Source organism: Pezoporus occidentalis, unplaced genomic scaffold (genome assembly GCF_034315485.1).
Source record: "Pezoporus occidentalis ecotype Australia unplaced genomic scaffold, CSIRO_AGI_Poc_V1 ctg314, whole genome shotgun sequence".
Taxonomy (NCBI): Eukaryota; Metazoa; Chordata; class Aves; order Psittaciformes; family Psittacidae; genus Pezoporus; species Pezoporus occidentalis.
This window is the reverse complement of record NW_026915095.1, coordinates 32,917-60,459: the sequence shown is the minus strand read 5'-3', so window position 1 is coordinate 60,459 and position 27,543 is coordinate 32,917. Positions and strand designations below refer to the sequence as shown.

The following is a 27,543-nucleotide window of genomic DNA, read 5'->3' as shown; positions in this document are numbered from 1 at the left end:
GGAAAAGGAGCGTGAGCAGCCGGTCATGGATGTGATCCTGCCCCTCTGCTCGGCTCGGTGAGACCCCACTTGCAGCACTGGGTGCGGTGCTGGGGTCCTCAGCATAAGAAGGACATGGAGGTGGTGGAGCAAGGCCAGAGGAGGCCATGAGGATGCTCAGGGGCTGGAGCAGCTCCCATAGGAGCCAGGCTGAGAGCATTGGGGCTGGAGCAGAGAAGCTGCGTGGGGAGCTCAGAGCAGCTTCCAGTGCCTGGAGGGGGGTACAAGGATGCTGGAGAGGGACCTGCATCAGGGACGGGGGCGATGGGACAGGGGGTGATGGGTTCAGAGTGGAACAGGGGGAGTTCAGCTCGGAGATGAGGAAGCTCCTTAGCGTGAGGGTGCTGGGGCACTGGGATGGGTTGAACGGGGAAGGTTTGGCTGCTCCATCGCTGGCAGTGGAGCAGAGCCCTCAGCTCCCTGAAGCTGCAGGAGCTCCCTGAACCTCTGAGGGCTGCTCCTGCCTCTCTCTGACGGGGGCAGTTTGAAGCTCTTGGCTGTGGACCGCCCGTGGTCCAGCGCTCAGGGGACTAAAGGTGTCCTGTGTCACCCTGTCAATGGGCAGAGGCAAGCGGGACCCCGCTTCCCCTGCATCCAACACGAGCCCCGGAGGAGATGAAGGCTCCGGCTCCTCTCTGTGCTCTGCCCCCGGGACCTTTCTGCCCGGGGCTGGGTAATTATTGCGCTACGGAAGAGCTCCCTGCAGCTCCCATCACTGTCAGCACGGGGCTGGTGCTCAGCAGGGGCTCATCTGGAGGAGCCTCCTAATGAGGGCCAGCGGTGGCCTCAGCACGGAGCCTGTCATCAGCGGGGATTAATGAGCTCAGCCTTCCGGGAGCGCTCGCACCCATCACTCCCAGAGAGGTTCTTGCACCCATCACTCCCATAGAGGTTCTTGCACCCATCACTCCCAGAGAGGTTCTTGCACCCATCACTCCCAGAGAGGTTCTTGCACCCATCACTCCCAGAGAGGTTCTTGCACCCATCACTCCCAGAGAGGTTCTTGCACCCATCACTCCCAGAGAGGTTCTTGCACCCATCACTCCCATAGAGGTTCTTGCACCCATCACTCCCAGAGAGGTTCTTGCACCCATCACTCCCAGAGAGGTTTCTGAATGGCACCCAAGGAGCTCACGCTGACTCTGGTTGTGATGGGGTCCCGTCCCCCCCCCCCCCATCCCGCCTCTCCCCGGCCCCACGGAGGACCCCGCAGTGCTCAGCTCAGCCAGCACCGAGCGGGGTGGGTTGGAGAAGGGTCCTGCAGGAGCTCTCCCCACTGATGCTGCGCTCCTGGTTCCAAGCGCCCTCTGTGGTCCTTCCCTTTCCACCTGGTTGGCTTGCTGGTGGCTCTGCCACCCTAAAGGACCGCACCATGGGGGCATGAATCTCTCTTATAAGATCATAGGATCATGGAATAGCTTGGGTTGGATCGGATCTTCAAAACCAGCCGGTCCAATCTCCTTGCAAGGAGCAGGGGCATCTTCAATTCGATGAGGTTGCTGAGAACCGCATCCAACCCGGCCTGGATTGTGTCCAGGGATGGGGCATCCACCACCCTCTCTGGGCAACCTGATGTGCGGGAGGAGCCGGATTTTGGCCCAGTTCGTCCCATTTTGTCCCGTTTTCTGTGTGCATGGACAGCAGGTGGCGGCCTTCCTCTGTCAGAGAGGAGCCAGGAGCATCAACCAGGCTGGAAAAGAGCTTTAAGCTCGTCCACTCCAACAGTCCCAAGGCCACCCCTAACCCATTGCACTGAGGGTGTGTGAGCGCTTGCAGGGACGGTGCCTGCAGCCCTGCCCTGGGCAGCCTGTTCCAATGCCTGAGCACGCTTTGGGGCAGGAATTGTTCCTCAGCTCCATCTAAACCTGCCCTGGTGCAGCTTGAGGCCGTTTCCTCTTGTCCCACCCCTTGGGAGCAGCCCCTTCGTGGCTCCATCCTGCTGTCAGTGAGCGATCAGCTCCTCCCTGAGCCTTCTCTTCTCCATCTGAACCCCCCCCGGTCCCTCAGCCGTTCCCCATCACCCCTGTGCTCCAGGCCCTGCACCAGCTCCGCTGCCCTTCTCTGGCCCCGCTCCAGCACCTCAGTGTCTCTCTTGTAGTGAGGAGCTCAGAGCTGTCCATCCTTCCTCTGTCCATCCTTCCCTTCCCTCACAGCATCCTCTCATTGCTCCACAGCTCCTCACCAGTGGGAGCTGATGGTGATTGGGGTCAGATCAGAGGCTCTGTCCTTTCACCTGGGTCAATCAGTGCATTTTACTCCCGAAACCCCAGCAATCAGCCTCAGCAATCCACCTCACCTGGTTGAGCTCTTGCTGCCTACAAAGCCTGGTGCTCAGTCCACCCATGGTCTTCAACCCTGGGAGTTTGCCATCCCTCCTGCTCCCTGGACATCCCTCCTGGTCCTCTTTGGCTGCCCCTTGCTCCCTGTGCTCTCAGCATGATGCTCTGCGCTGAAAGGTGGATGCTTCCCTTCCCCTCCCAGAGGAGAGCGGGTGCTAAGGGCTGTGCTGGGTGCTCTGAGGTGGTTTGGAGCCGGCTCAGCCCCTTGTGGGCACCCTGGCCCAGCACCAAGCCATTGCTGGGTCATGCTGGGGCCCAGCGGGAGCTGCACTGGGGCAGCTCTGGGCAAGCAAAGCTGTGAGCGTGTGAGGAGCATCTGTGGTGATGCCCATGGGGTTGGGTTTGTCAACGTGGGCTTGGTGCTGACGTGCTTGAAGCCTGCCCTACCCCTCACGTAGGGGTAGGGTTGGTTTGGGTTTGTCTGGGACAAGGGGAGATGGTGGGGAAGGGTTTGCTCCTGCTCCATGTCCCCTCTTTAACACGGTTCCTTTCTGCTCCGTGTCCCCTTGGCTTTGACACCTGGAGAGCCCTGTCAGGTTTGTTTTCTCACCTGCCTCTTCTTCCTGCCTGTGATGCTCTCAAGGTCTTGGGGGCCCTCATGAGACAAGTTATCATTGTCCATGGGCTGAAACAGCCTCAAATAGAGCCCGGCGCTAAGGTGGCCGAGGTTTGCACTTCAGCCTCTTGATGTCAATGGGCCCTCAGCAGCTTAGTGTGTGATTCACCAAGCACTGCCAAAGCTCCCTCTTTGAGCCCTTCTTTGCCTGTTTGCCATGGCTTTTACCTTGGCAGGGCTTGCTGGCAATGGGCTGCTGAAACCTGAGCGAGCCATAAATAAAACCTGCTTTGCATCCAAATGCACCAATTAATCCTGGGTGTGTTGCTGCAATTAGATGACAAATTATGCCTCCAGATTCACTTGCCTGTTGAGGTAGAGAAGCTGTGTTTGCTCAGCCGGGGACGGCTTGCCCATGGCTTTCCATCTACCCCAGGGGATGTGCAATGATAAACAGGGGAGCTGCACCCTGCTGCAGCGGCAGAATGGGGACCCTATGGCCTCAGCTCCTTTACCTGCAGATTGGAAGCTCATTTGCTGCCCTATTGCAAGATGTTAGTGCAGGGTTCACGCTTGCAATGTCCAAGCCTTGTAGAGGAGCTGTGTGCAGTGCTGGGGTCCTCAGCATGGACATGGAGCTGCTGGAGCAAGGCCATGAGGATGCTCAGTGGCTGGAGCAGCTCCCATAGGAGCCAGGCTGAGGGCATTGGGGCTGGACCAGAGAAGCTGCGTCGGGAGCTCAGAGCAGCTTCCAGTGCCTGGAGGGGGGTACAAGGATGCTGGAGAGGGACCTGCATCAGGGACGGGGGCGATGGGACAGGGGGTGATGGGTTCAGAGTGGAACGGGGGGTGTTAGGTTGGAGATGAGGAAGCTCCTTAGTGTGAGGGTGCTGGGACACTGGGATGGATTGAATGGAGAAGGTTTGGATGCTCCATCCCTGGCAGTGTTCAAGGCCAGGTTGGAGCACGCTGCTCCAGTGGAAGGTGCCCCTGCCTATGGTGGGGTTGGAGCTGGATGAGGTTTAAGGTCCCTTCCAACCCAAACCATTCCATGAATTAAGCCCCATCAGATTGGAGCAGGGGTCGCCTTCGGACCTGCAGCTCCTGGGCCCTCCTAGCAATTGTGGGTACCAGATTTGACCGCTCTGCTCTAGCTCTGAGACTGGGGCTGGTGCTAAACAGCACACACTGATGTGCTGCAGGATGCTCCCTCCTGATCCCCCTGGTGCTGCAGAACGGCTCGCTTACAGCTTGATTCGGAATGTGTCTTGATGCGGATGGAAGCCCTTTGTGGTGGGGAAGAGCCTTGTTAATGCACTGAGACAGTGAGGCACTGAAAAGCTGGGGCTGCTGCTAGAGAAAGGTGTTTTCTTCACATGCTGTTTCCATGGAAAAATGCGTATCTGGGGGTTGAATTATAAAGGATGAGTAAACCCAAGGCAGGGATGAGTAAACCCAAGGCCAGGCTCTTGCTCTTGCAGGGATGCTGCCTGTGCAGAGGGGAGCTGGTTCCTGATGCTCAGCTTCAGTGCTGAGCCCCACATCTAAAGCAAACACCGGGACAAAGGCACAGAGATAAGGAGCCTCTTGATGTCACTGTTTACACACCCGACTTCCATCCAAGCTTTATCTCCCCATTAACTGCTCTTGCAGGGTTTCTTTGTGAAAGAGCCATAGAGGTTTTCTTATCTGGTTGGAACAAAATAAGCTGATAGTGGTTTATATCCCTTTCCCCTTTGATGCGGATGGATGCTGATAGCAGCTATCATAATTCCTATGGACTCTGGCCTTTTAAAGGAGGAGGGGGGATGGTTCCCTGTTGGAAAGCGGTTGGTTGGGTGAGTAGCTTGAAAACTAAGGAATTTCCTTCAGGAGAGGAGAAAGGGTTCGTTTTCTGCTGCTGGAACCGCTCAGGCAGGGAAAGAGCTGCTCCATCACAGGAGAAATGCCCTCCTTGGGAATGAGAGGGGGGAAATCCCAGCAGCTGAGAGAATCCTTGGGGAAGGGGAATTGATTTCTCTCTCTTTGAGGCCCTTTGACAAGAAAAGGCAAACTGTACAGGGCATCTTGAGCTTGTTTTGATCCTGTTCTTCCCCTCCCCAGCTGCACAAGAGGGCATTATATCAACCTGCAGCTGTACCTGGCTTGGGGGCAGGAGAGCTCTTGCTGTCTTGCCAAGCAGGATTAATGTCAAGCCGGCAGCCAAGGGCCGTATCCTGGAGGATGCTTGCCAGATGCTCGGCTGTGTTTTGTTTGGTGGTGGTTATGGTTTTAGGGGTGGTTTCTGAGCCCCATTGGATCCTGGCTCTCCAGGAGCCTTCCCACACAGCAAGGCTGGGCATGGGGACTCGTCCTCCTGTGCATCCCGATGCTGGTTGGATGCCACGAGCTTGGGGATCGCTTGTTTTGGGGGGAAAGCAGCCCAAATGCTGAGTGTGCATCAGCCCCGGGGTGGGAGCTCAGCCAGTTCAGAGGCCTCTTACTGGGCTGGGGCTTAAAGCTGCTTAATCCCTTCCTTGCTTGCGAAGTCCTTGTGCTCTCCTTGTGCCTGGAAAACCCTCCTGGCTCCGGAGCTGCCCTTTCCCAACAAAGCCCCTTTGTCAGGCAGACCTTAGGGTTGCTTCTTTGTTTTCCCTTCTTTACTTTATGACTCTCTTTGATTGCCGTCGCCACCCCGCAGCACAAGGAGCCCTTCTTGGGGCCGCTCTTGGACTTTGCCTGTTTGCAGGAGGGAGGTGAAGAACAAACGGGGCTGTATCCTGGAGAAGGGGAGGCAAAACCTTGGAGCAAGAGGGAAGTTGGCAGCAGAAACGCAGCCCTGAGCCAGCAGCGCAGAGCCTGTGGTCCAGGCAGGGAGAGAGCCTTGTTTTCATATGGGATGCTGAGGCTGCTCTTTGGAGAAGAGTGGCTGGAAGCAGGAGTGGGGTTTTTCTCCCTCTTTTACTCTTAAGAAACCTCCCTCTGGTGAGGATTTTCCTGGTTTCTTGCTTGTTCTCCATGGAGCATCCCAGCAGAGGGCAGCAAGAGATGTCCCAGGCACCCATGGGTGCTGCTCCAGGCTTACTGCAGAAGCAGCCCAGTCACTGTCCCCTTCTGGTCCCCAGCCTTGAGGCATCTGTTAATAACTCCCTATTATTATATCGATTATAACTCAAATAACTCCAAGTCTTTAGGTGCTTTAAAGAGGCATTTTTAGGGCTCTAGGGGGGTGTTGAGGTGGGAACAGATCCTTTTGCCCTCCCAGGGCTCTGGACATCTTCTGCCCTTCATCTCTTGAATTGCAGGTTTATTTGGGGCAATCCTCCTCCTGTATTCCCGTGTATTATGGTGCTGCATCTCCCCATGCACTCAGCAGGGCCTTGGTGCACTGCACCGATGCTGAAGCAAGGACCAAAGCAGAGCACTGGTGGCTTCACACTCACCTGAGCAGTGGTGCCTGTTGCTGGTGGGTGCTGAAGCCTGACCTGATGTGCTGCTGCATTCAACCCGAGTCGTACCTGTGTGCAGTGCTGGGGTCCTCAGCATAAGAAGGACATGGAGGTGGGGGAGAAAAGCCAGAGGAGGCCATGAGGATGCTCAGGGGCTGGAGCAGAGAAGCTGCGTGGGGAGCTCAGAGCAGCTTCCAGTGCCTGAAGGGGGCTACAAGGATGCTGGGGAGGGACCTGCATCAGGGACTGGAGCGATGGGACAAGGGGTGATGGGTTCAGAGTGGATCAGGGGGAGTTCAGGTTGGAGATGAGGAAGTTCTTCCCTGTGAGGGTGCTGGGACACTGGAATGGGTTGAATGGGCAAGGTTTGGATGCTCCATGCCATCAAGGCCACGCTGGCCACAGGGGCTTGGAGCAAGCTGCTCTAGTGGAAGGTGTCCCTGCCCGTGGCAGGGGGTTGGAACTGGATGTGCTTTAAGGTCCCTTCCAACCCAATCCGTTCTATGCTAGAAGCCCACGATCAAACACGGATGAAGGCGGTGGATGCTGAGGTGGAGGCTGCTCCCGGTGCCAACAGGAAGGGTCACAGAACCGGGACCGCAGCAGCTCGAGGCTGGGCAGAGGCTGAGTAGGAGGGGGAAGCTCGGTGCGTGCGCTCCAGAGGAGGTGGGTGCTGGCACGGGCTGGAGTGTGACTAACACCAACGTCCTGCCGGGCTCTGCCGTCCCTCTGCTGCCCTGGGTGATGCACAGGAAGCATCTCGAGAGCCTCCCGCATCTCCCGGTGCGCTGCAGAGCTGCAGCCAAGGGAGAACATCTGTAGCTTGGCTTCCTTATGGCTCCTGAGTTGGTCCTTGGCTGCTTGGGGCTCTCCAGCAAAGCTGCTCCTGGAGGGGTCGTTGCTTTCCTGGGCCACTCGGTGGGCTGCAGTCCCCCTCTGCGATGCTTCCGCGCCTGCCCTGCGCTTGCCTGGGTGCCTCCGTCTCTCATGGCCCTGTTCTCGACCAGCAGGTCTTCGCTTTGCTTTGTTCTCCAGGCGCTTTCCATGGGAAGTCAAACTCCAGCTTGAAGCAAAGCGTTTGGGGTTGCAAAGCCCAGCCCCGGTGGCAGGGATGCGCTCCCAGGTTGGGCAGCGTTATCCGAGGGATGGAGGGAGCTGGGCTGATCCTTTGCCAAGGGCTGACGCAAAGAGGCACCTACAACCCATTGGAAATACCCTTGTTTAATGGGGGTATTGCCACAGGATCTTGTTTCTCCTCAAGCACTTGGTTCCCTCCCCTGTGTCTACAATGGCCCAGCAAGCTTGTGTTTCAGGGACTTTAGATGCTGCACAAAGAGCCCTTCCTTAAACAGATTGAAAGCTCTTTGATGCGTGAGGAGATATAAGGTTTCAAGGTTGCTACAACATGGGGAAAAGTTGGGGGTTTCCTCCTTGCCAGAACAACAAAAAAGGACCTTTTTAAAAGCTCTTTTAATGGAAAAGATGCTCCAGAGTGAGAAACAGTCTGTGAAATGCTCTTGGTGCAAAGCAACTGCTGGTAGGGGGGCGTTTAGGGGGTAACTGCACCTCATTATGGCACGTACGTACAAGAAGGATGTGCTGCAGTGCCATAGTCTCACCTGATGCACCTCTAAACCAGGGGATGTGCGAGGAACCGGTGGTACAAGGCACTGATTGAATTCACACCCTTCTAACCCCACTGGTGCTGAATCCCTGTGGCCATAGGGAGGGGGGGTGATGGGGTGCATGGCAGCTCCCGTTGCAGGGGAAAGCAGTAACAGCCCCATTGAAAACGGGGCTCGAAGCCTTCAAAAGACCCAAGTTTCTCCGGGTTTAAGCACCGCTGTTCCCATCCCTGGGCAGGCAGGAACAGGCAGAAGGACCTTGGGGCTCCCCAGCCACGACCTGGGCTCTGCCCTGGCACAGGTGAGCTCACATCCCTTGCAGGATGCCAGGCTTTGGGCTGGATTAAACGCAAGCTCTCTGCCATGGATTGCATCTACCAGGGACCAGCACGAAGCTGGGTGGGGAAGGGGTGACACGAGCACCAGGAGCTCTGCACCGGGCAGGATGCTGCCGGCGCTCGCTCTGCTTCAGGGTCTACCCCTGCCCGTGCAATGGGGAAGGGTTGGGGGGTTCATTGCTTGTGCTCCCTCCCAGCTGCCCCCCCCAGCCCTGCCTGGGTCCATCCTGTGTTTTCGAGCCAGGCGCTGGCTGCCTTTTGTGCTGACGCAGAGCTGCTGTGGCAGATGCTCTGATTCATCCCATGGAGGGCTCACACCCAGCCCGCCTTTCTGCTGCTTGTTGGGCACACTGGAAGTGCTGCTGGGAGCTGGGCCCCTCCGTGGGGTGCTGTGCTGCTCCCTGAGTCCCTTTATGGGGTGTGGGGTATGCCAGGACTCCTGGATGCTGGGGTGGATGGGGTTTAGAGCAGCAAAGCGAAGAGGGATGCTCAGGGTGCATCCTCAGGGGCCAGGGCTGCCGTGGAAGGAGATTGTTGGATGCAGGTTTTGGGCTGTTGGGGTGCTTTGAGAGGGGTGTCTCTGGGTTCTGGAGGTGCTTGAGTGTTCCCCCCTGGGGCTTGTGTCTGGAGAGCAGCAGCATTCCATGTGTGATTGTGCTGCTGATTATTCTCTGCCCTTAAGAAAGGGGGAAACTGAGGCACAGAGGGGCTGTTGCCTCAGCCCGTCCCTGAGGAGGGGTGGCTTGGGAGGGTTAAGGCAGGGTACAGGATGTGGGTTTAGCTCCTTAGCTCTGTGTGACCCAAACTAAGGGCTTTTTCCCCTCCTTTTCTCCTCTTGCTTGTCCCCCACCTCTTGTGTTGAGGGCCAGAGCAGAGAGGGTAAAGGAAAAGGAGGGATAAGGGTCTGCTGCTACCCAGGCTCAGCCTGGGTTGCAAAGCTGCTTCAAATAGGGGTGATGCTGCCCATCTCCCATGCAAAGGGGGCATGACCCTTCTGATGGGCATCAAGCTGCATCAGGTAGCTCCTGGACGAGCATCTCCCACCTCCTTTGGGGTCTGTGCTCAGCAGAAGCCTCATCTCCGCAGCACAAAGCGGGGCTGCGATGGAGCTTTGCCTGGGGCTGGATTTGGGAGGCCAGAGGGGAGGGATGGAGCCGGTGTCCCCACGGCCAGGCTGGCGCGAGGCGCTTTGGCAGAAGGTGGTGGCAGAACTGGAAGAGCAGGGCTCCATCAGGAGGTCAGGGCGAAGGTGTGGGTTTGGCACCGGGCGAGGGGCTGGGAGCGTTGTGGGTCAGCTTTTGAGGGCACCAGTGGGAGAACTGGTATGGCAGAAAGCCTGACTCAAACTGGAGCGTGAAGGATTGCTGCCTGCTCCTCCCTGCTCCTGCCAGCCCTGCCGATGGGCTTCACACTGCCCTGGACCTGGGTCCTGCTTGTGAGGCATCTCCTGCACTGGTTCATCCTAGCCACTATCGCCTCCCAAACCACCCCATAGTGCCTGTTCCCACAGGGCTTGGGGTCTAGGAGCTGCCCTTTGGGGTGTCTCTTGCCCTTTGGGGTGTCTCTTGCCCTTTGGGGTGTCTCTTGCCCTTTGGGGTGTCTCTTGCCCTTTGGGGTGTCTCTTGCCCTTTGGGATGTCTCTGCAGCCAGCTTCACCCATTCTTTCCTCCTACAATCTGATGCCCGTGGCTTGTTTAAAATTCCCTTTATTCACAATAAATAATATCCTATATTACAAAGATCTCGACACAAAATGCACGAATCATGGTTCTTTCCGCAGCCATGAATAAAAAGGACTCACCAGCACCAGCTAATGCGTGACAAAGAGCATCTATGGGTAGCGTTGGCCCTGTGGCGGGGAGGAAGCGGGGAATTGGGCTGCACCCACCTTGCCCAAAGCGGTCCTTCTTCTCTGCTGGGCTCTACAAGGTGTTTCCATCCCCTGGGCCGTCAGATGCAGGGGTGAAATCCTGTTGTGCACCAGCACATGCGGGCTCAGGCCCCTGCCAGCGGTGCACAACTGGCACCCAGGAGGGCAGGGATGCAGCCCCATGGGTGCAAAGCTGCAGCTGAGGCTGCCCTAGGCTGAGATGCCTTCGCTGGCTGCAGTTAAGCTTAGGAGAGGTTCTAGCGCTCACACTCGTGTAGAGGGGTTATATACAGACACTGCAATGCTCCTTTCTTAGCCACAGGTGGTCTTTGGGTTGCAAGGCTTTTGCTTAAGAGTCTGCTGTAGCTGGATGTGGTCATTGGTGCACACATGAGCCCATGTGTGGGGCTTCCTCCCCTCCTTCTGCTTGCTCTTTCCTAACTCTTCCTATGGTGGGGTCAGCTCCATGGATTTCTTCCTCTCCTCTCTCTGCTCTTCCCACTCCTCCTCTGACTCGTAGGTGCCCTTGATGATGGCAACCCTATCTGACAGGTTCATGCAGTAGGGGACCAGGATGTAGAAGTAGAGCAGTGAGGCCAAGCAAGCCCCAAGGATGGGTCCAACCCAGAACACCTAGAAAGCAAACAAGGAAGAGGGTGAAAGCAGGTCCTGGAGGATGGTGCACCACGTCCAGCCATTACACCAGCATCCCTCACTGCTCCGCATCTCCTGTCCCATGCAGAGATGCAAATACCCATCCCAGTAGACTTCTTGGGCTGAAATCTCTTCAAGCTCTTTATGAGTGCAGAGATGTGGTGTGCTGGAAAGGAAGCGCCAAGCCTGCTCTGAAAGGTTGGGTCTGAACTTGCAGGTTCAGTAGGTGAGTGGAAAGCCAAAGCTGAGCTTCTCCATGGGCTTTATGGGCATCAGATGATGCCCTAGCTCATTCTGCACCGTTGCATGGGGGCTATACTGGCTCTGTGCTATGGGGATAACCTGTTTCCAATCCATTCATCACATGTTCTCCAGTCCCTTTTATCCTTTCAGGCTTGAAAACATCCCGCCCTGGTGCAATCACTGCCCTCTCCCTTGCCCTGCATCTCATGCAGCTTGGTCCCGAGCCCTGATGCTCACCCAATGCGCCGAGCTGAACCTCCTCACGACGACGGCGGGCCCGAAGGAGCGCGCTGGGTTCATGGAGCAGCCGGTGAAGTAGATCTGTCAGTGTGGAAAGGAGACCAGGTTAAGGTGCAGCATCTGAACCCGGCCTCTGCACCTTAACCTCTGGCTTAGCAGGCAGGGAGAACTTCCCAGGAGCAGGGACGGAAGCGGTCCCTGGTGCTGTCTCTCTTGCAGGGAGCCTGGGATGGATGCCATCCTTCCCCACATCACCATGGACAAGGAGCCCCGCTATGTCCCGTTGGCTCTCCCAACGCAGCTCCCTCTGGGACCGACCGCAGGGGGGTTATTTTGGGGGAGCTCTGTCCCAGCAGGACCCTCTGCCTGGCCACTCACCCCCACCAAGTGCCCCACGGCAACAGAGAGCCCGATGGACAGCGCCGGGGCGCCCACGTTGCCGCTCCTCCGGTTGTCCGTGGATGCGAAGATGCAGGCGGCCAGCTGGAAGGTGAGGATGATCTCCACCACGAGGGCCTGCCCGGGGGTCGTGTTGTTGTTGAGCTGCCAACCAGCAAAAGCCAACAGTCATCACCCAGCCCTAGGGCTCAGCAACGCCACTTGAGGGCTTTGCTGGTGGGTTTGGGCTTGCAAAGCCATGAAAGAGAAGCCCCCCAGCTCCCCTGCCCAGCCTTTGGGCACAAGGTGCTCTGCTTCCAGGGCTTCTTTCCCTGAAAAGAAACTACCTTTCTTGGCCCCAAATCTGCCTCCCTCCTGATCTCTCCCTTCCCAGCGCTCTCCAGTCTCTTTCCACTTGCTTGTCTCCACTACACTCGGTGTTTCCCCACCAAACCCCACATGGATTTGCCCCTTTTTCCCCCCTCTGTTTCTTTTCCCCTTGATCCTTGCAAGCTGTTGCATCCTGATTCATCTCCCCCTCTGCTTTGTGGGCATGGGATGAAGGGAGAGGGTTGGGGTGAAGGCTGGGCTGTTGTCCCAGCACCTTTGTGCTCACCGTTGGGATCTGTCAGATGGACTGGACCCCACTGGGCTTGGGAAGGACAAAGTGCCCCAAGACCCATGGTTTTTAGCTAAAGCTGACCAGTTTGGGACCGGGAGCATGTGGGAACGAGATGCACGCAGCATCTCACCCTAGTGACTGATCCCTCTGCCCCAAGCCTGTGCTGATCCCAGGGGGCCAGACCCGATGTGGTTGGAGCAGAAGCTTCATTGCTCCCATTTCAGGTGGTTTCCCAGCTCTTCCCAAGGGTTTGAGACAAGCTCCTCATCCCCACTTATCTCCCAGGGGGCCAATGCCCCCCTTCTCCTCCAAGAGCACCCCCTCGCTGCCTCCCCGTGATTGATCCTTCAGCTCTTCTCCATCCTCCTCTCATCCCCAGCTCCCCCAGTGCAGCAGTGCCAGCGGGCTCCGCTCCCCCTGCCCGTGCTGGCTCTGCTCCCTGCCCTCCAGCCTCTGTCCTGGCACAGCTCCTATCCCAGCACTAATCTCCAGGTGGAGAGGCTGCAGTCAAGAACATCTCAATGGTGCTGGTGACTCACTCAGGCCCTTAGGATAAAGGAAGCACTTATTAAAGAAGGGGAAAAAAAACATGCCATTTATTACCCCGCACAATGAATCTGTCATGTCAATCCTCTGCTGGCTATGCCGGGGTTTGCTCCTAGCCCATTCCCATCCCTCTATGCAATGCACTGAGATGGATTCGGCTCTCCGAGCTGGCGCTGGCACAAGCGACCCACTCAGAAGGGAAGGGGAACGCGCCTGGCAAGGCGAACCATCTCCAGGTGGGGATACTTACAGCGTTGATGGCCAGGTTACCACGGGTATTGGCCGGCGTCACCCCATAGAGGATGCCAGCCCCAGCGATGGCCCCGACCAGTTGGGCAATCACGTAGAAGAGCGTCCGGAGGAAGGAGATCTGGTTCCCGACGAAGAAGGCGATGGTCACGGCCGGGTTGATGTGGGCGCCGCTGATGTGGCCAAACGCCTGCACCAACGTGCCGATGGCCAGGCCGAAGGCCAGCGAGATCTGGAGGATGCTGGGCAGGGCTGAGGGCCACTTGAGGGCTGAGCCGAGGCCGATGAAGACGAAGATGAGCGTGGAGAGGAACTCGACGAAGACGGCTCGAGCAAAGGCCAGGGTCAGTATTTCCTTCTTCATGGTGGGAGAGGGTAGAGGGCGGCTGGGAAAGAAGAAAGTCCGGGTTTCCTCTGTCTCCGGGCTCTTCTGTCTGCACCCAGTTGTAGGGCCATACCTATCTATATATGCAAGAGCAGCAGGGAGCTGTGTTACAAGGCGGTGGGTGGAGCCAGGGAATTAGCCAGTCCTCCCAAATTATCATGTGAAACTGGAAAAGTTTCCACCTGAAAATAGCTCCGGAGCCTCTTGGTGAACCAGTGACTCAGATATTGGTGGCATTTCTTTATCCTGCCCTCTGCAAACAAAGAGCCCCTATAGGGTGTCTCTGTGGTCGTTAGATAACGCGGTTGCATAACGAAGCCCTGCTCCCTCCTCTGCTTTTCCCTCTTGCCACCTCTCACCAGCCTTTGGGTGGTTCTTTAGCAGAGGTGTAGTTCACGTTCCCCTCCTCCATGGGCCTGCGGGCTGGAGAGGGCTGCAGTTCTGTCTGGGATGTCTTGTTCCTGGTGTTAGGCTGGAGGAGCATTCCTGGAATGGGGAATTCTCATTCCCAGTGTGTTTGGTTGACATGGGATGTTGGGATGGAAAGCGAAGTGAAGCTCCTGGAGCTGCTCCCAGGCTGCCGAGGCAGCTCAACCATAGCAAAGAAGCGCTTTGGTGTTGGAGCTCGGCTGGCTTTGGGGGATGCTTTGCCTATGTGGGGAGCCACAGGCAAGCTGGAGGTGCCTGCATGGGGTGGTGGAGCCTGGGTAAAGGCAGCTGATCGCTGCAGAGCCTGACTGTGGATCCCTTTAGCTCCCTTGCTGCTCCTTCCAGGGCATTGAGCGAGGGCTTTGCCAGCGCCTGGGCTGGCGCTCAGGGGGTGCTCGCTGCCCGTAGCCAGGCAGGGTGGATCCTACCCCTGTCATCTCGGGCCCTTACCTTTTCTTTTTGCCTTTCAAGCTGTTGCTCAACGAGGGCAGTGATTTTGCTCTTGGGAATGCCAGCAGAAAGCCACAGGCTCTGCATGGACACAGGCCATGGTGCCACGTCTCCTTCCAGGTTCCCGTGGGGTTGCCCTCCATCCCTTGGCTGGCAGGGATTGCAATGGGGGGGAGCTCTCAGTGCTGTGCATCAGGGAGCTGTTGGGGACTGAGGTTGAGGGTTTGGGGATGGAAGAAGGGCCTAGTGATGGTGAACAGTGAATTCTTGGCTCCTTCGTGGTCCTTGCAGCCTTGTGCCAGGACTTGATTTCATGTTTTCAAATGGGTTTGGGTTGGAAAGAACCTCAAGTTCCAACCCTCGGCCATGGGAAAGATCTTCTCTCTTTGCATCTTGCCTTCCTCAAGTGATGCCACCTCTGTGCCTTATGCAGCACTGGGGTTATCCATGGCTGGCTCTGAAGGAGCAGCCAGAGAATCATGGAATGGTTTGGGTTTGGAAGGGACCTTAAAGCTTATCCGGCTCCAACCCATGCCACGGGCAGGGACACCTTCCACTAGAGCAGCTTGCTCCAAGTCCCATCCAACCTGGCCTTGAACACTGCCAGGGATGGCTCATCCAAACCTTCTCTGTTGAATTCATTTCAGTGTCCTACCACCCCCACAGGGAAGAGCTTCCTTACATCCAGCCTGAACTCCCCCTGTTTCGGTTTAAACCCATCACCCCTTGCCCTATCACTCCAGCACAGGGTGAGCGAAGCTCTGCATGCAGGAGCTGGGTAAAACCACTTCAAACCCTCTTTACATCCCCCAGAAGCGCTAAAAAGCTCCCTTCACTGCTGCCTTCTGCTGGCTGCAGCCAGACCTGCACACATCCCATGGGATCAGCGCTGAGGAGGGATTCCTCCCCACCGCAAGACAAAGGGACTTGCAAAGAAACGAGCCTTTCACCTCCGGCCCTACCCCGAGTCCTGAGCTCAGCAAAGAGACCCGGAGCATCCCGAGGGACCGGGGCTCTGTTACAGCCTTAATTCCTGCTAATGGTTTTCCCTGGCGCTGCTGCTCCCGGGGCAGCTGCAGAGGGAAAAGTCGGATCTGTTATCCTAGAAACACCCGCTCCGTTGGCGTGTTTTGGTGAAAGTTTTGCAAGCTGGTATTTCAAGACACCCTGGCCACATTCCAGCCCGGGTAATGACTTGCCGCTTCCCTTCAGCCCTGTCTGTGGCTCCAGCTGCATCGAACGCGCCTTGCTCCCGTCCTCCAAACCCTTTCCTTGCTCTCCCACCGCTGAGCCCCCTTGGAAGTGGATGTGTTTTGCATCCACGGGACTTTATGGCTCAAAGGCAGCGTTAAAGAGGCTCTCCCAGGTTCCCAAGGGGTGGATAACGACCCAGCAAAATCCTCCTGACCGGGAGATGCAGTCCAACAAGGCTGGAAATGATGGGGAAGGCTCCCAAAGGGAAACAAGGTGTTTCTCTAACCACATGCCATGCAAACCCCTCTTTTCCTGAGGCTCTTTGCTAGCCTTTCCTCACCGGGGCATTCCTGTGTGGAATGTCGAACCGTGTCGAGCAGGCATTGGGAAGGCTCCTTTCCCTCTTTCCTGGCTGCATGCCCTCCAAGGAGCTGGTATGAGCTGAAAAGTGCCTTTGATGTGTCAAACGGAATGGAATTGGGCAAGATGTTGAGGAGGCATTACGCAGGGAGCTGCTGACAGACGGACACCTACGTGGTGGGGTCACGCACGCCTCGTTTCACCCCTGGGCTTTTGGAGGGAAGAAGATGAGGAGGCTTTTTGCAAGGACAGGTTTAGCTGTGTCCTTCCTCCTCCTCCTCTTCCTCCCTTATAGCAGCACACACCGCAATTGCCCACATGGACCATCCACGGCTTGGGGGTAATGCGTTGGATGGGGAGAGCACTGAGCCCACTGCGGGGCTGGGGTGCAGCGTGCCCGGGTGGGAGGAAGGCAACCGGTGCCTCATCCTCGCCCGGGGCCCTCCCAGGGCTCTGCCTCACCCACGGAGGCGTGTGTGTTATTAAGTGGCTGCGTGTGTCGGTCCCTGTCGTCCCCACGTCGCTGATCCCATTTGCTCTATTAATTTGTCATTTCCGTGTCATTTCAGCCCAAATCCCTCAGTTTAACCTCAAAGCCTGGCAAATTCGGGTTATAAATGCTGCTGAGACCCAGCCCAGCTTGGGTTTTGCTTCTTCGCCCTCGTTGGCTCTATGTCTCAAGCAAGGACCTGAAAACTGGCACAATAATACAAGCAGGAGTAATAACACCAACAGGAGACAACTATTTCTGCTGGAATCTGGGGTTATTTGGGGTTAGATGGCCAGAGGAGAAAGTTTGGGTTAGTTTCTTGCTGGCTGAGCTCTGGGGTGTTGCAGCAAGGCACTGATGGGGATAAAAATGGGATGCCCTGGGAATTTAAAGTAGAGCAAGGAGCAGCACATTTTGCCCTCCTCATCCTCAGTTCCTGGGGCTGCTTCTTGCCATGGTGGTAGGAAAGAAGTGGGATTAATGTTGATGTCTCTGTAAGGGTGCTGCAGGCTGGGCTCTCAAGGATTTCTCTTATCTAACCCTCCATCTGCTTGCGCTCCCTATAAGAGGGATTACTCTGATGGCCTGAGGGTGATGATGAAGGTGACCTCCTCTGGCCCTGGAACAACAGGGCTTTTGCCTTCCCCTAGCAACCTGAGTGAGCTTTGGAGCTCCAACCTCACGAGGCTGTTTGGGTTGAGGGATGTGCCCATGTCCTTTGCTGCCGTGCCCCCACTTTGGCTTGAAGCTGGTCCCGAAGCTGTCCCCAGACTTTGGTGGCTTCTGTGCTGAGCACGGTGGTCACAGTGACCTCGTAACCTGGGTGCCTGTCAATAGGGGTAATGCTGTTGAAGCGCTGAGTAGTGTTAATGCTTAATAACAGCATTGCTCTGCTCCGTGCTTCGAAATGACTGGATGGTCTCTGAGGTGTAGCAGTGGATGGCAGTGCTTTGGGGCTGGTGTGCAATGGAAGCACCAGCATCCTTAATTATTAACTTGCACTGAAATCATCATTAAATCGTCACATGGGGATAATAATGTGTATCAGGGAAAGCAAAGGGCCAGGTAGGAAGAAGCCCTGGACGAGATCACGCAGTAGAAAGCTTGGCTGGGAACCTTGCTCCTGATTTTCAGGTCTAGCCCCTTCCACTGAAGCCACCTGCATCGGGGACATGAAGGGGCTGCATTCCTGCCCATCTAGAGAAACACTTTGAGCTCTTATGGGCCAGCAGCTCGTTATGGGTGTCCTCAGGGTTCTCAAAGCTGTGTCAGTGGCAGGGATCTTTAAGGTCCCTTCCAACCCAAACCAGTCTGTGATTTTTCACTCCCATTCTGCCTTTGAGCCCCAAAGCAAATGGACAAAGACATTTCTCTATGTATGTATTTAGATGGCATGGAATAATTGGGATTTAAAGAAACCCGTGACGATGGCATCCCTCGTTGCACCAGATCTGGAGCTGGAAGTTCTTGCGCCGAGCTGCCTCCGGATAAACGCGTGATTCTGATTCGGGTTCTTTGTGTTCCTGGAAAACCAGGCTGAAAATCAAAGCAGAGCCCACGGAAACCACCCAGGCGTGGCTGGATGGCTTCAAACCCTGTCTCCCTGCTGAGGTGCGAGCCACGGTGTTATCAGTTCAGCCAGGTCTGAGGCCGGCGTGTGGCAGCTCTGATTTCCGCGTTGCTGATCCTGCCCTCTCCTTCGAGTTGCCCTGTGTAAATCTGGAATGACTGGCTTGGTTTCCTGACCATGCACGTTTTGGAAGTGTCATTGAAGTCAATGACACAGCTCCGCAGAGAAGGTAAAGTCGTGTTTTGCATTGACTCAAGGAGACTTAGGCTGCTTTAGCCATCCGACAAGCTGGTTTAGTGAGATGGGGTGGTGTGCCAAGCGCAGAAGCCAGCCAGGGCAGGAATCAGCATCCCAGCGGTGTTGAAGTGGGGATGGTCTTTGTTTTGTCGGTCCTATTTTGAAGATAAAACAACGTAAAATGTTCTTTTTCATGTCACTTTTGCCCATCAACAGGCTGTTGGCCCAAGGCAGCACTCAAAGCTGGACTGGGCTGCACTGGTGGCTGTGGGACTTCAGGTCTGGGAGGTCACTTTGTGTGACTCTATGTTCTGGGACCATAAATGTGTCACTATTCGATTCACATGTGAGTAAAAGTAAATTTAAAGCTCTTTATTTAGAGAATGCAGTAAATATGAAACATTTAAACCCATTTGGGGGCCCTGTGCTGCTTATGTGAGTCTGAAACATTGTCAGGGTAAATAAGAAATGAAAGGCTTAGCTCTTAAGGCAAAGAGATGTGTAAATAGCTTGAACATTGCCAAAAAAAAGCCCAAAAGATTCAGCTGGGTGGCATCTTATAGAGCAGGTCATTGACAGGGAAACTCCTGGGTAAGTTACTTTGGGTTATCCTAACATATACAGGGGTTGTTTTCCCTTTGAATAGTAAAAAAACCCTACATTTAAAACCAAATATTCAGTGATTTAAATACAATTTTACACTCTGATTTGAGACATTTATTTTAATTCCTATTGTTGAGAACAGATAGATTGGAAAGCCTTTTCCAAAATGCCATTCAAATGTTCCTTTGCTATTGAAGGAATAAACTGAAGGACCAGAATCAACATCTTTGCTGTGGCAGAGAATGAGTTAAAGCAGCACTGAACCTGCTGCATGCATCTCAATAGCAGCCTTCTGGGGGTAGTTACATTACTACTACATGACTGGAGGTGAAAAATGGATCCTTGGCTAGAGCAAATAAAGCTTGTGATGGAATTTCCCCCTTTGCTTTGCAGTGTGGCATCAGGGACAGCAGATGACAGCCAGACGAAGGGATGCAGGAGCTCCCATGCTCTCAGCTTCACTTGGTGTGGTGACATGAAGGCAATGAGGATGCCTTGTCTGGGTCAGAGCAGAGCTTTCTTTACTCCTTATCCCTCCAACTACAGCCTTTAGTGGATGGATGAGCAAAACCACAGTGAGGAATAGAGGAAATTAGGAATCTAATAGGAGCCTGGTACAAGTAGAGCACAGTGGATGGACAGGAAGAGAAGAACATCGTTTGGTGGTGGTTCATGTCCAACCAGAAAATGATCACTGATGTTCCCTATGATCTGGAATTGGGGGCCAATCTCACTGCATGTTTTCCATTAACAGCCTCAGCAGCAGAAGCCTGAATGTGGTGATGATGTTTTGTGATGATGGTGCAATGCTGGGGAGACCTCACTGGATGTCCTGCTGGAAACCAGGCTTTCAGGCTAAGTCATAGAAATGTAATCCAGTCATAGAAACTGGATTCAATGGTGGCCATAATAGCAGAAGAAAGGGGTTGGGATGGTTACGAGGCTTTGGTGTGATGCAGCCATGGAAAGGGTCTGGGCTGTAGGAAACAAGTGATGGAGAGGATCATACTTGAAATACTTTGTGTTACGCATCTGAGAATCAGGATGGAACAGGAACAGAGGAAAGAAAGCACAAACCAGAGAGAGATGAAGCATCAAAGCTAAACGACAGCACTGGTCCATGAACCGATGAGCCATGGATGTATTTGGGCTGAAAATCAGAAGGTCCCAGGAGAGACCCAGCAAGAGCTCCCCAATGGGGTCAGTATGAACTCGAGGACATGCTTCCAGCCCCATCTTCTCGGGAAAGCCTCCAAAGGGCATCTCTGGGGTGATAAATGGCAATGTGGTTCCTTGCAGCAGCCAAACTTATAGCTTCTGAGATACTTATGGGCCGGAGTGAGCCCTCCAGTGTGTGTGTGTGTGTGTGTGTGTGTGTGTGTGTGCAAACAGCCACGCAGGGAGAAGACACGGGAGAGAGGTGAGTTGAGTTCAACAGCAATGAGGCATCGGGTGGCAACCTCCACACCCAGCAAATGGCTGTAATAACAACTCCTCACAGCGCCTCGGAGCCCTTCGTGAAGGGCACCAAGCTCCAGCGAGCGCTACCTCCTACCAGGGAGACGAGGAGGGAGCTGGAGGAGGGTCGGATGGCGGTGTCCTCGTTCCTGGGGGCTTTGATTTAATGGCGTTTCCCCCCAGCATCAGACGACTGTTGGCCATGGGGGGAGCTGGACAATACAAGATGGGCTGGACCATTCCAGTGCATCCCCCCAGGAACTTGAGTTCCTCAAATGAAGAAGCAGAAGTGAAGGGGGAGAGGGGAGAGGCGAGGCACTGACCATCACCGGCTCTAGGACAGACGCAGAGGTCCCCAGCTCCTCTCTCATCCTGGAGGGATGCTTGGGTTAAACCTTCTCAGACATCCCCCTGGGGAGGCTCTGTGGGGAGTGCAGCTCCACCGACTGCCGCCGCCGGACCTCGCGCTCTGCCCAGTCCTCCTCGGGCTCGAAGCCCTTGAAGATGGCGAGTCTCTCCGAGAAGGTCTTGGCTTGCGGGCACAGGATGTAGTTGTAGATGATGGAGGCTGCGGCTGCCCCAACCAGGGGGCCCACCCAGAAGACCTGAGGGAGAGGGAAAGGTAAGAGTTGGGTGAGTAAAACCCAGCCTGAGTGTGGAGGACAGGGAGAAACCAGCATCTCTGAAGGGCATCGCAGGGGGGTTATGTTCCTTCCTGCCCTGTGGGCACTGGGAGTGAGATGCAGAAGCCAGCTCTGCTTTGGCCATCGCTGTTGACCTGAACTCCCATCCGTTGCTGTTGTGCCTGAATATACCCAACCAGCCTCTTCTGTTGAGAGCTGTGTGATCTTCATGACCGATAGGCCATCATGAGCATGGGTTCCCCTGACGAAGCATCTTCCTACCCCTTTACACACTGCTACAAAGAGGAGGCTACCAGCCAGAGCTGGGCTCCTCTGAGCACATCAACCTGAGCCACCACAGCTCTAGCTCCCAAATGGAAACGCATGGGAGTGTTCCTAAAGGAACTGGTGGAAAATGTATGCCCAGATCCAAGTGGAACCAGGAAAGGTCTCCAGGACCGGCAAGAAGAGCTCCACTCTCCATTTGTTCTGCTTCCTTGGCTAAGTCACGGGCAACAACCCACACACCCTTCTGCTGTTGCAATGCCCGCAGATAAGCCAGTTAAGCACCCAGCAGCCCCACCTCGTTTTATTAATCTCTACATCTCTTCCCAAGCCGGAGCCGGTGTGGAAATGCCAGGAATGTGCCTGGCTCTGTGGGTTTCGAGGAACAGCGCTCATCCCACCGACACAAGGCACGGAGCCGGCTCTTACCCAGTGGTCGCTGAAGTCTCCGACTATAACAGCAGGGGCGAAAGACCTGGCTGGATTCATGGAGCAGCCAGTGTAACGGATCTGCAGAGGAACACCGGTTTGTTGTTAGCATTTAACCCTTTACCGTGACCCTGGTGTGGTTTGGATTCATTCCCTGAGCTGCTGCTTCGCCCTCCCCATTCCAGGTAAAGGGATGCTCCTGCAGCTTCCACCACCTGAGTCAACACGGGTGCACCTTGTGTGCAAGCACGAGCATGGTGCAACCCGGCTGGAGGCTGGGTGACGTGCCCTGCAGCGTGACAAGAAGCGTGGGGACACGCTGCTGCTGTGCCTAGTCCTGGAGCAAGCTGCCTCTCCTTGCCATTGAGGGTAGGAGAAGAGTCCCATAGGCACATGGGCTGCAGAGGGCTAAGGATGGAAGATGCAGTGTTAAGCATTGCTCAAAGGAGTGGTGAATGCTCCATCCCTGGCAGTGTTCAAGGCGAGGTTGGATGGGGCTTGGAGCAAACCTGCTCTAGTGGACGGTGTCCTTTCCCATAGATGATGGAACTGGGTGATCTTAAGGTCCTTTCTAACCCAAACCAGTCTATGATTCAGTGATTCACTTTACTACATGTACTGAGAGGCTGGGAGGGTTTGGAGCTCTTTTGGTCTCATCCAGGAGGGATTTCCCTGGGTGTCCATCCCAAATACTTCCCAGTCTTATCATGAGCGCCTCAGCTTCTAACACATTCACTCTGGGGCAGAAGACCCCACTGATGCCTTGTTGCTCCCTGTAGGACTCAAGGAGCAGCAAACCCAGCAGGGGCAGTGTTTTCCTGCCCTGTAAAAGCAGAGCTCAGGCTATGGCTCTCCTACAGCTTTGGTGTGGTTTTCCTCCTCTATCCACTGCAAAGCCATGGGCACCACTTGAGTTACACCTCCCCATCCAACCTGCAGCAAGCAGCCGAGCAGGCTTTGGGCATGGACACAAAGATAACCCAAACCCATTGAGTTTTAGCCCATTTTAGCCTATTCTACCCACCCCAAGGAGATGTCCCACAGCAACGGAGAGGCCAATGGAGAGGGCAGGAGAGCCCAGGTTGTCCTCCCGGCGTTCATCCGTGGAAGCAAAGATGCACAGGACGAGCTGGAAGGTGAGGAAGAGCTCGACGGTCACTGCCTGCCCCGTCGTCGTCTCGTTGTGCAGCTGGAGGGGAGGAAAAAGGTGCCTCAGGGACAAGCATTTGGTGACTGGGTTGGGAGCAAACAGAGCCAGGGAATAGGTGGGATTTTGGCATCAACAGGAAAAGGAGGAAAGAATTCCCAGCTAAAAGGAAAAGAGGCTCAATGATTGACCAGGAAATGGTTTATTTCTTGGCATTCCTTTGGGTTTTTTTTTCCCTGTTCTTTTTTTCCCCTCTAGGAATTATTTATTCCTTTTCCTCACATTTAAAATGCAAAATGCCTCTTGGGAAAGTTTGGAAGTTGGAAAATGTCAAAAAAAAGGGGTTTGGCATCAAAAACCCATTCCCGTCCCCCCTTCCTATTTGAACGGGCAGGATTTGAGCTGAAGCTGAGCCTTGGCTGCATCCCCTCTCCTCCAGCCCTGCTTTCTGGCACTTTAGTGATCCTTGGTGGTGCTGCAGACACATCTGGATGGATCTGGCATCTGGATGTGCACATCTGGCGCCGGCAGCACTGCTTCCCCCAGTCTCCCTTCACTTCCCCAGCCTATGGCACATCCCAGCCCTTTCTTTGCTCAGTGGTGGCTCGAGGTGGCGATTGCCTTCTTGGCCAAGATCCAGGTCCCTCTCTCCAATATTCCCCCTTTGTATTAAGGATAATCTGTGCAGGCAGCTACACGATGAGCAGCCCACAGGGGAAAGAAGGAAAATCCCTCTTCCAGGTGATTTAAGCTGTAAACCAAGTAAGCTGGGCACTTTGAAAGCCTCTCTTAAAAGCCTTTCTTGCTTTATTGGGTTTATTAAGCCTCAGCTATTATCAGTCTAAATCACCTTGCTCAGATTAATCCCCAATCCCTTTTTCAACCCTCTTAATCCCTTTGGCAGCAAAGCTGGGCCCTGGCACTGCCTCCCTACTGCAAGAAAGGGGATGTGGGGGTGCTGCTTCCTGAAGCACATCCAAAGCTGCCTGCCTCCTCCTGCATGGCTCAGCTGGGGTTTGGGTGATGCTGGTCCACGGGCATCTCTATAGGAGACAGAGCTGCCTGGAGAGGAGATATGAACCCTGTGACTTCTGAATTCCTTTCCCCCCTGCCCCTCTTTTGAGGTGCATCAGTGAGGAAGGGGGATGCTGGAGGTTGAGGTACCACTGGGGAGCCCCTTTAAGGCTTCCTAAAGTTCCCTGATTTCTTTTCTTCCCTGCATGGATCCAGACTGGGATCCTCACGATGCTGCTGGCATTGGGTACCTGTGTGCAGGCATTGGGATGAACCAGGATCTGGTGTGGCCGTTCCTTCACAGCTGGAAGCAGTTTAACGAGCATTGCTGGCTAATGAAAATCTGGGATTTAGACCTAACACATGACATTCCCATTGCTGGGAATCTGGCAGCACAGCCTGTAAACAGTGGCATTGCTGATAGAGGAGAAAAGGCTGCCTACACCCACATGAAGACTGGAAAGTGGGATGAGCTCAGGGCAAGAGGTGATACTTTAGATCATGTCTTTCCCTAATCATATGGTTTCATCCCAATCCATCTCCTCTGCCCTAGATAAAACTGAGCTAAGGGTGGCTTTGTCTCTTAAGGGAGGTGTCTATGTGGGCAGCTGGATCATACCTCTGGTTTTAGTCCTAAAAAGCAGAGCGAGCATCCTTCATCCCTGCTCCTGGGTGGACCCTTGCTGCACGGTGCTGGGCTATAGCCGACAGAGCCTTTCTACCCAACGCTGAATAAAGAGGGGTTTGCTGGCCACAAACCCCTTCTCCACACCCCTCAGCCTTCCCCAAAGCCCATCCCAATGTTTCCTGCTCCCTTCCAAGCCCCGTCTATGGGCTGAGCTCTTACCTTGTTGATGGCCAAGCCTTCCCGGGAGTCTGCTGGGGTGATCTCATGTAGGATTGCAGCCCCCACCACGGCCCCCAGCAGCTGGGCCACCACGTAGAAGACTGCACGGAGGAAGGAGACCTGGGAGCCGATGAGACAAGCCACGGTCACTGCCGGGTTGATGTGGGCCCCGCTGACGTGCCCCAAGGCTTGGACCAGCGTGCCGATGGCCAAGCCGAAAGCCAGCGCGATCTGCAGGATGCTGGGGGAGGAAGCTGAGGGCCAGTTCAGAGCGGAGCCCAGGCCGAAGAGGATGAAGACCAACGTAGCCAGGAACTCCGCAAAGACAGCCCGGGTGAAGGCGATGGATCGCAATTCCCACATCATGGAGCTGGGGGCTGCAAGGACTGCCCCTGCCTGGGGGATCTGCAGGCAAGCGCTGCCAGAGCGGCTGTGTCTGTAGGGGATGCTGAGGGACCGGGTATGTGTATGGATGCAGGGGGTGAAGGATCCCGAGTGGAAGGAGATGGGAATGTGGTCCTAGGAAACCTGAGGCTTTTTCTCATGTGTGTTCCAGCTGAGGGAACATCAGACCCTGCCCCTTCTATTAAAGCCGGGGAATGCAGCATTGGCCACCCTTGGGAGGTCATAAATCAGCCTTGAGCAATGCCATGAAACACTTCCCTTTCTCCTTCGCTTTCTTACTAGGGGACCTATCCCTACAGGTACTTGGTGCTCCTCTCTTTTCCAGGCTCTACCACCTACAGCACAGAGAGGAGAGAAAGCAAAGGGGTTTCTATAACGCTAGAGCTGGATGCTGAAACGCAGGACCTGGGATACAGAAGGGATGCACAGAACTCCAAGTGACTTACTACAGCTCCATTCCTCAGAGTACCCGGTTTTAACAGCTTAGGCACAGGTTTCCTACCCAGAGAAATGGGATCCAGCCCCAAGAAATGCCTGTCAGGAAGGAAATGCTGGCGTGAAGCAGGGACATGAGCTGCAGAACCGGCTGCTTACCGATGGCCCACTCAGCTCCTCAGAAATGGCTCTTGACTTCCCGCTGTTAATCCCCGGAACAGGAATGATGTTTTCTTCCCTGGAGCATCATTATTCACCTCAAACCATCCAGTAATTGCCCAACAAGTCTGTTTTCCCTATTCTTCCATTGCTTACAACACATTCACCCATTACACATTTTGCCCGTTCCTGGGTGATTCTCAGCATGAGAAGGACATGGAGGTGGTGGAGCAAGGCCAGAGGAGGCCGTGAGGATGCTCAGGGGCTGGAGCAGCTCCCATATGGAGCCAGGCTGAGAGCATTGGGGCTGGAGCAGAGAAGCTGCGTGGGGAGCTCAGAGCAGCTTCCAGTGCCTGAAGGGGGGTACAAGGATGCTGGAGAGGGACCTGCATCAGGGACGGGGGCGATGGGACAGGGGGTGATGGGTTCAGAGTGGAACAGGGGGAGTTCAGGTTGGAGATGAGGAAGTTCTTCCCTGTGAGGGTGCTGGGACGCTGGGATGGGTTGAATGGAGAAGGTTTGGATGCTCCATCCCTGGCAGTGCTCAAGGCCAGGTTGGACACAGGGGCTTGGAGCACCCTGCTCTAGAGGAAGGTGTCCCTGCCTGTGGCAAGGGGTTGGAACTGGATGAGCTTTAAGGTCCGTTCAACCCAACCCATTCCATGATTCTATGCCTGTAAAGCCTTTTCCTCCCTGTGCCGTTGGGGTTGGTGGCTTTGCTGGAAAGGCAGCACTTGTTTCTTCTTCCCTTTCATTAGCAGCCTCTGTAGCTATTTCAAGCTGGCAGGAGCACTGCCCTAGGGTGGAGCTGGAGCTGGCAAGGCCATTTCATTCCAGAGGGATGCAGAGCACCCGAACTGAGAGTCCTTTCTCTGGCTCTGACAAAGGCTGCCAGTGTCCAACAACCAACTTCCCCTGCAAGTGCCACCAAGCTGCCGTGGAAGGTTGACGTAAAGCTTTCCATATTGCCCGAATTTTATCATGGAATCATGGAATATCACAAGCTGGAAGGGATCCCTAAGGGTGTCTGAAGGCCTGTTCTTCCCTCCAGTGCACATGGGTGACAGTTACACCAAATGATGGTTGCAGGTCCCTTCTAACTCAACTATTCTCATTGACTCACAGGGAATTGGAAGGGACCCCAGCGATCGTCTGGTCCAGCCTTTAAACTTCTGTTCTATCCTATCCTATCCCATTCCACTCCAGTCTTCCCTTTTAAAAGATGCTTATGGGAATAGTGCTCTTAAAGAGGGAGAGATCATGGACAGAACAAGTCAGCCCCATGGGTGAGTCTGAAGGAGGTTGGATATGGTCCTTAGGAAACCTGCTCTCTAAGAATCCTCTTGGGCTTCCTCAGGGCCTTTGGCTCATCACAGCATCGCTCTGGCTTGCCAGCAGTGAAGCCAACCTCACAGAACAGGTTGTGAGGCCAAAATTGGGGTCAAACCCATGGTCACGTCCAGTCTGCATGCTCCTGAGTGCCTGGTACAGACTGGAGAGCTCAGTGTTGTTACTCAAGGCGTAGTTATGTCAGGTTAGCAATGCAGGCTGTTATTAGTGCAGGGAATGACAGAGAGCAAATATGGGCAATTAAGTGGAGCTGATATCCTATTTGATTAACAGCTATACACGGCGAGGGAATTGTGATGTAGCAGTGCTTAATGGAGGCTCATTAAAAGGAGAGAGAAGTAAGCAGGATTAGCGCTGAGCTAATCTTCATCTTAAACCAGACTTAAAAGTCTAAGGCAGCCTCATGGGCCTTGCTTGTATCCAGCAAAAGTTCATTGCAGCTCTTTGAGAGGGGCTTTGAGGTGTTTTGGTGTGGATGTGGGTTTCTGCTCTGCACCACGATGAAGGGACTGGGGCTGCATTGGGTCTTGCAAAGCAGGATCTCCC

The 27,543-nt window shown here is 55.0% G+C and overlaps 2 protein-coding genes and 1 long non-coding RNA gene across 3 annotated transcripts; 1 reads left to right on the top strand and 2 right to left on the bottom strand.

The window, feature by feature from the left end:
- Positions 1 to 2,438: 2,438 nt before the first annotated feature.
- On the top strand, positions 2,439 to 11,704 carry LOC134168553 (uncharacterized). The gene is made up of 3 exons (XR_009966578.1): positions 2,439 to 2,495; positions 11,243 to 11,437; positions 11,552 to 11,704. It is a non-coding gene; the product is annotated as an uncharacterized LOC134168553 (long non-coding RNA).
- On the bottom strand, positions 10,016 to 13,973 carry AQP5 (aquaporin 5). The gene is made up of 4 exons (XM_062628360.1): positions 13,129 to 13,973; positions 11,711 to 11,875; positions 11,330 to 11,413; positions 10,016 to 10,828 (listed from the first exon to the last, which is right to left on the bottom strand). Exons 1-4 carry the CDS (start codon positions 13,489 to 13,491, stop codon positions 10,643 to 10,645), a joined length of 798 nt encoding a protein of 265 aa, XP_062484344.1. The 5' UTR covers positions 13,492 to 13,973; the 3' UTR covers positions 10,016 to 10,642.
- A 5,776-nt stretch (positions 13,974 to 19,749) lies between these two features.
- On the bottom strand, positions 19,750 to 25,191 carry AQP2 (aquaporin 2). The gene is made up of 4 exons (XM_062628359.1): positions 24,649 to 25,191; positions 22,665 to 22,829; positions 21,641 to 21,721; positions 19,750 to 20,908 (listed from the first exon to the last, which is right to left on the bottom strand). The coding sequence occupies exons 1-4, from the start codon at positions 25,012 to 25,014 to the stop codon at positions 20,693 to 20,695; spliced, it is 828 nt and encodes a 275-aa protein (XP_062484343.1). The 5' UTR covers positions 25,015 to 25,191; the 3' UTR covers positions 19,750 to 20,692.
- Between the last annotated feature and the right edge of the window lie 2,352 nt (positions 25,192 to 27,543).

What these genes read in the sequence shown, in the direction of transcription:
- AQP5 (XM_062628360.1), bottom strand. Translation starts at nt 13,491, where the DNA reads ATGAAGAAGGAAATACTGACCCTGGCCTTTGCTCGAGCCGTCTTCGTC. An exon ending in GTAACCTGGCCATCAACGCT is followed by an intron (nt 11,876 to 13,128) that starts GTAAGTATCCCC and finishes GCTGGTTGGCAG; the next exon opens with CTCAACAACAACACGACCCC. An exon ending in GGTTCAGCTCGGCGCATTGG is followed by an intron (nt 10,829 to 11,329) that starts GTGAGCATCAGG and finishes TTTGCTTTCTAG; the next exon opens with GTGTTCTGGGTTGGACCCAT.
- AQP2 (XM_062628359.1), bottom strand. Translation starts at nt 25,014, where the DNA reads ATGATGTGGGAATTGCGATCCATCGCCTTCACCCGGGCTGTCTTTGCG. An exon ending in CTGTGGGACATCTCCTTGGG is followed by an intron (nt 21,722 to 22,664) that starts GTGGGTAGAATA and finishes GTTCCTCTGCAG; the next exon opens with ATCCGTTACACTGGCTGCTC. An exon ending in GAGACTTCAGCGACCACTGG is followed by an intron (nt 20,909 to 21,640) that starts GTAAGAGCCGGC and finishes CCTCTCCCTCAG; the next exon opens with GTCTTCTGGGTGGGCCCCCT.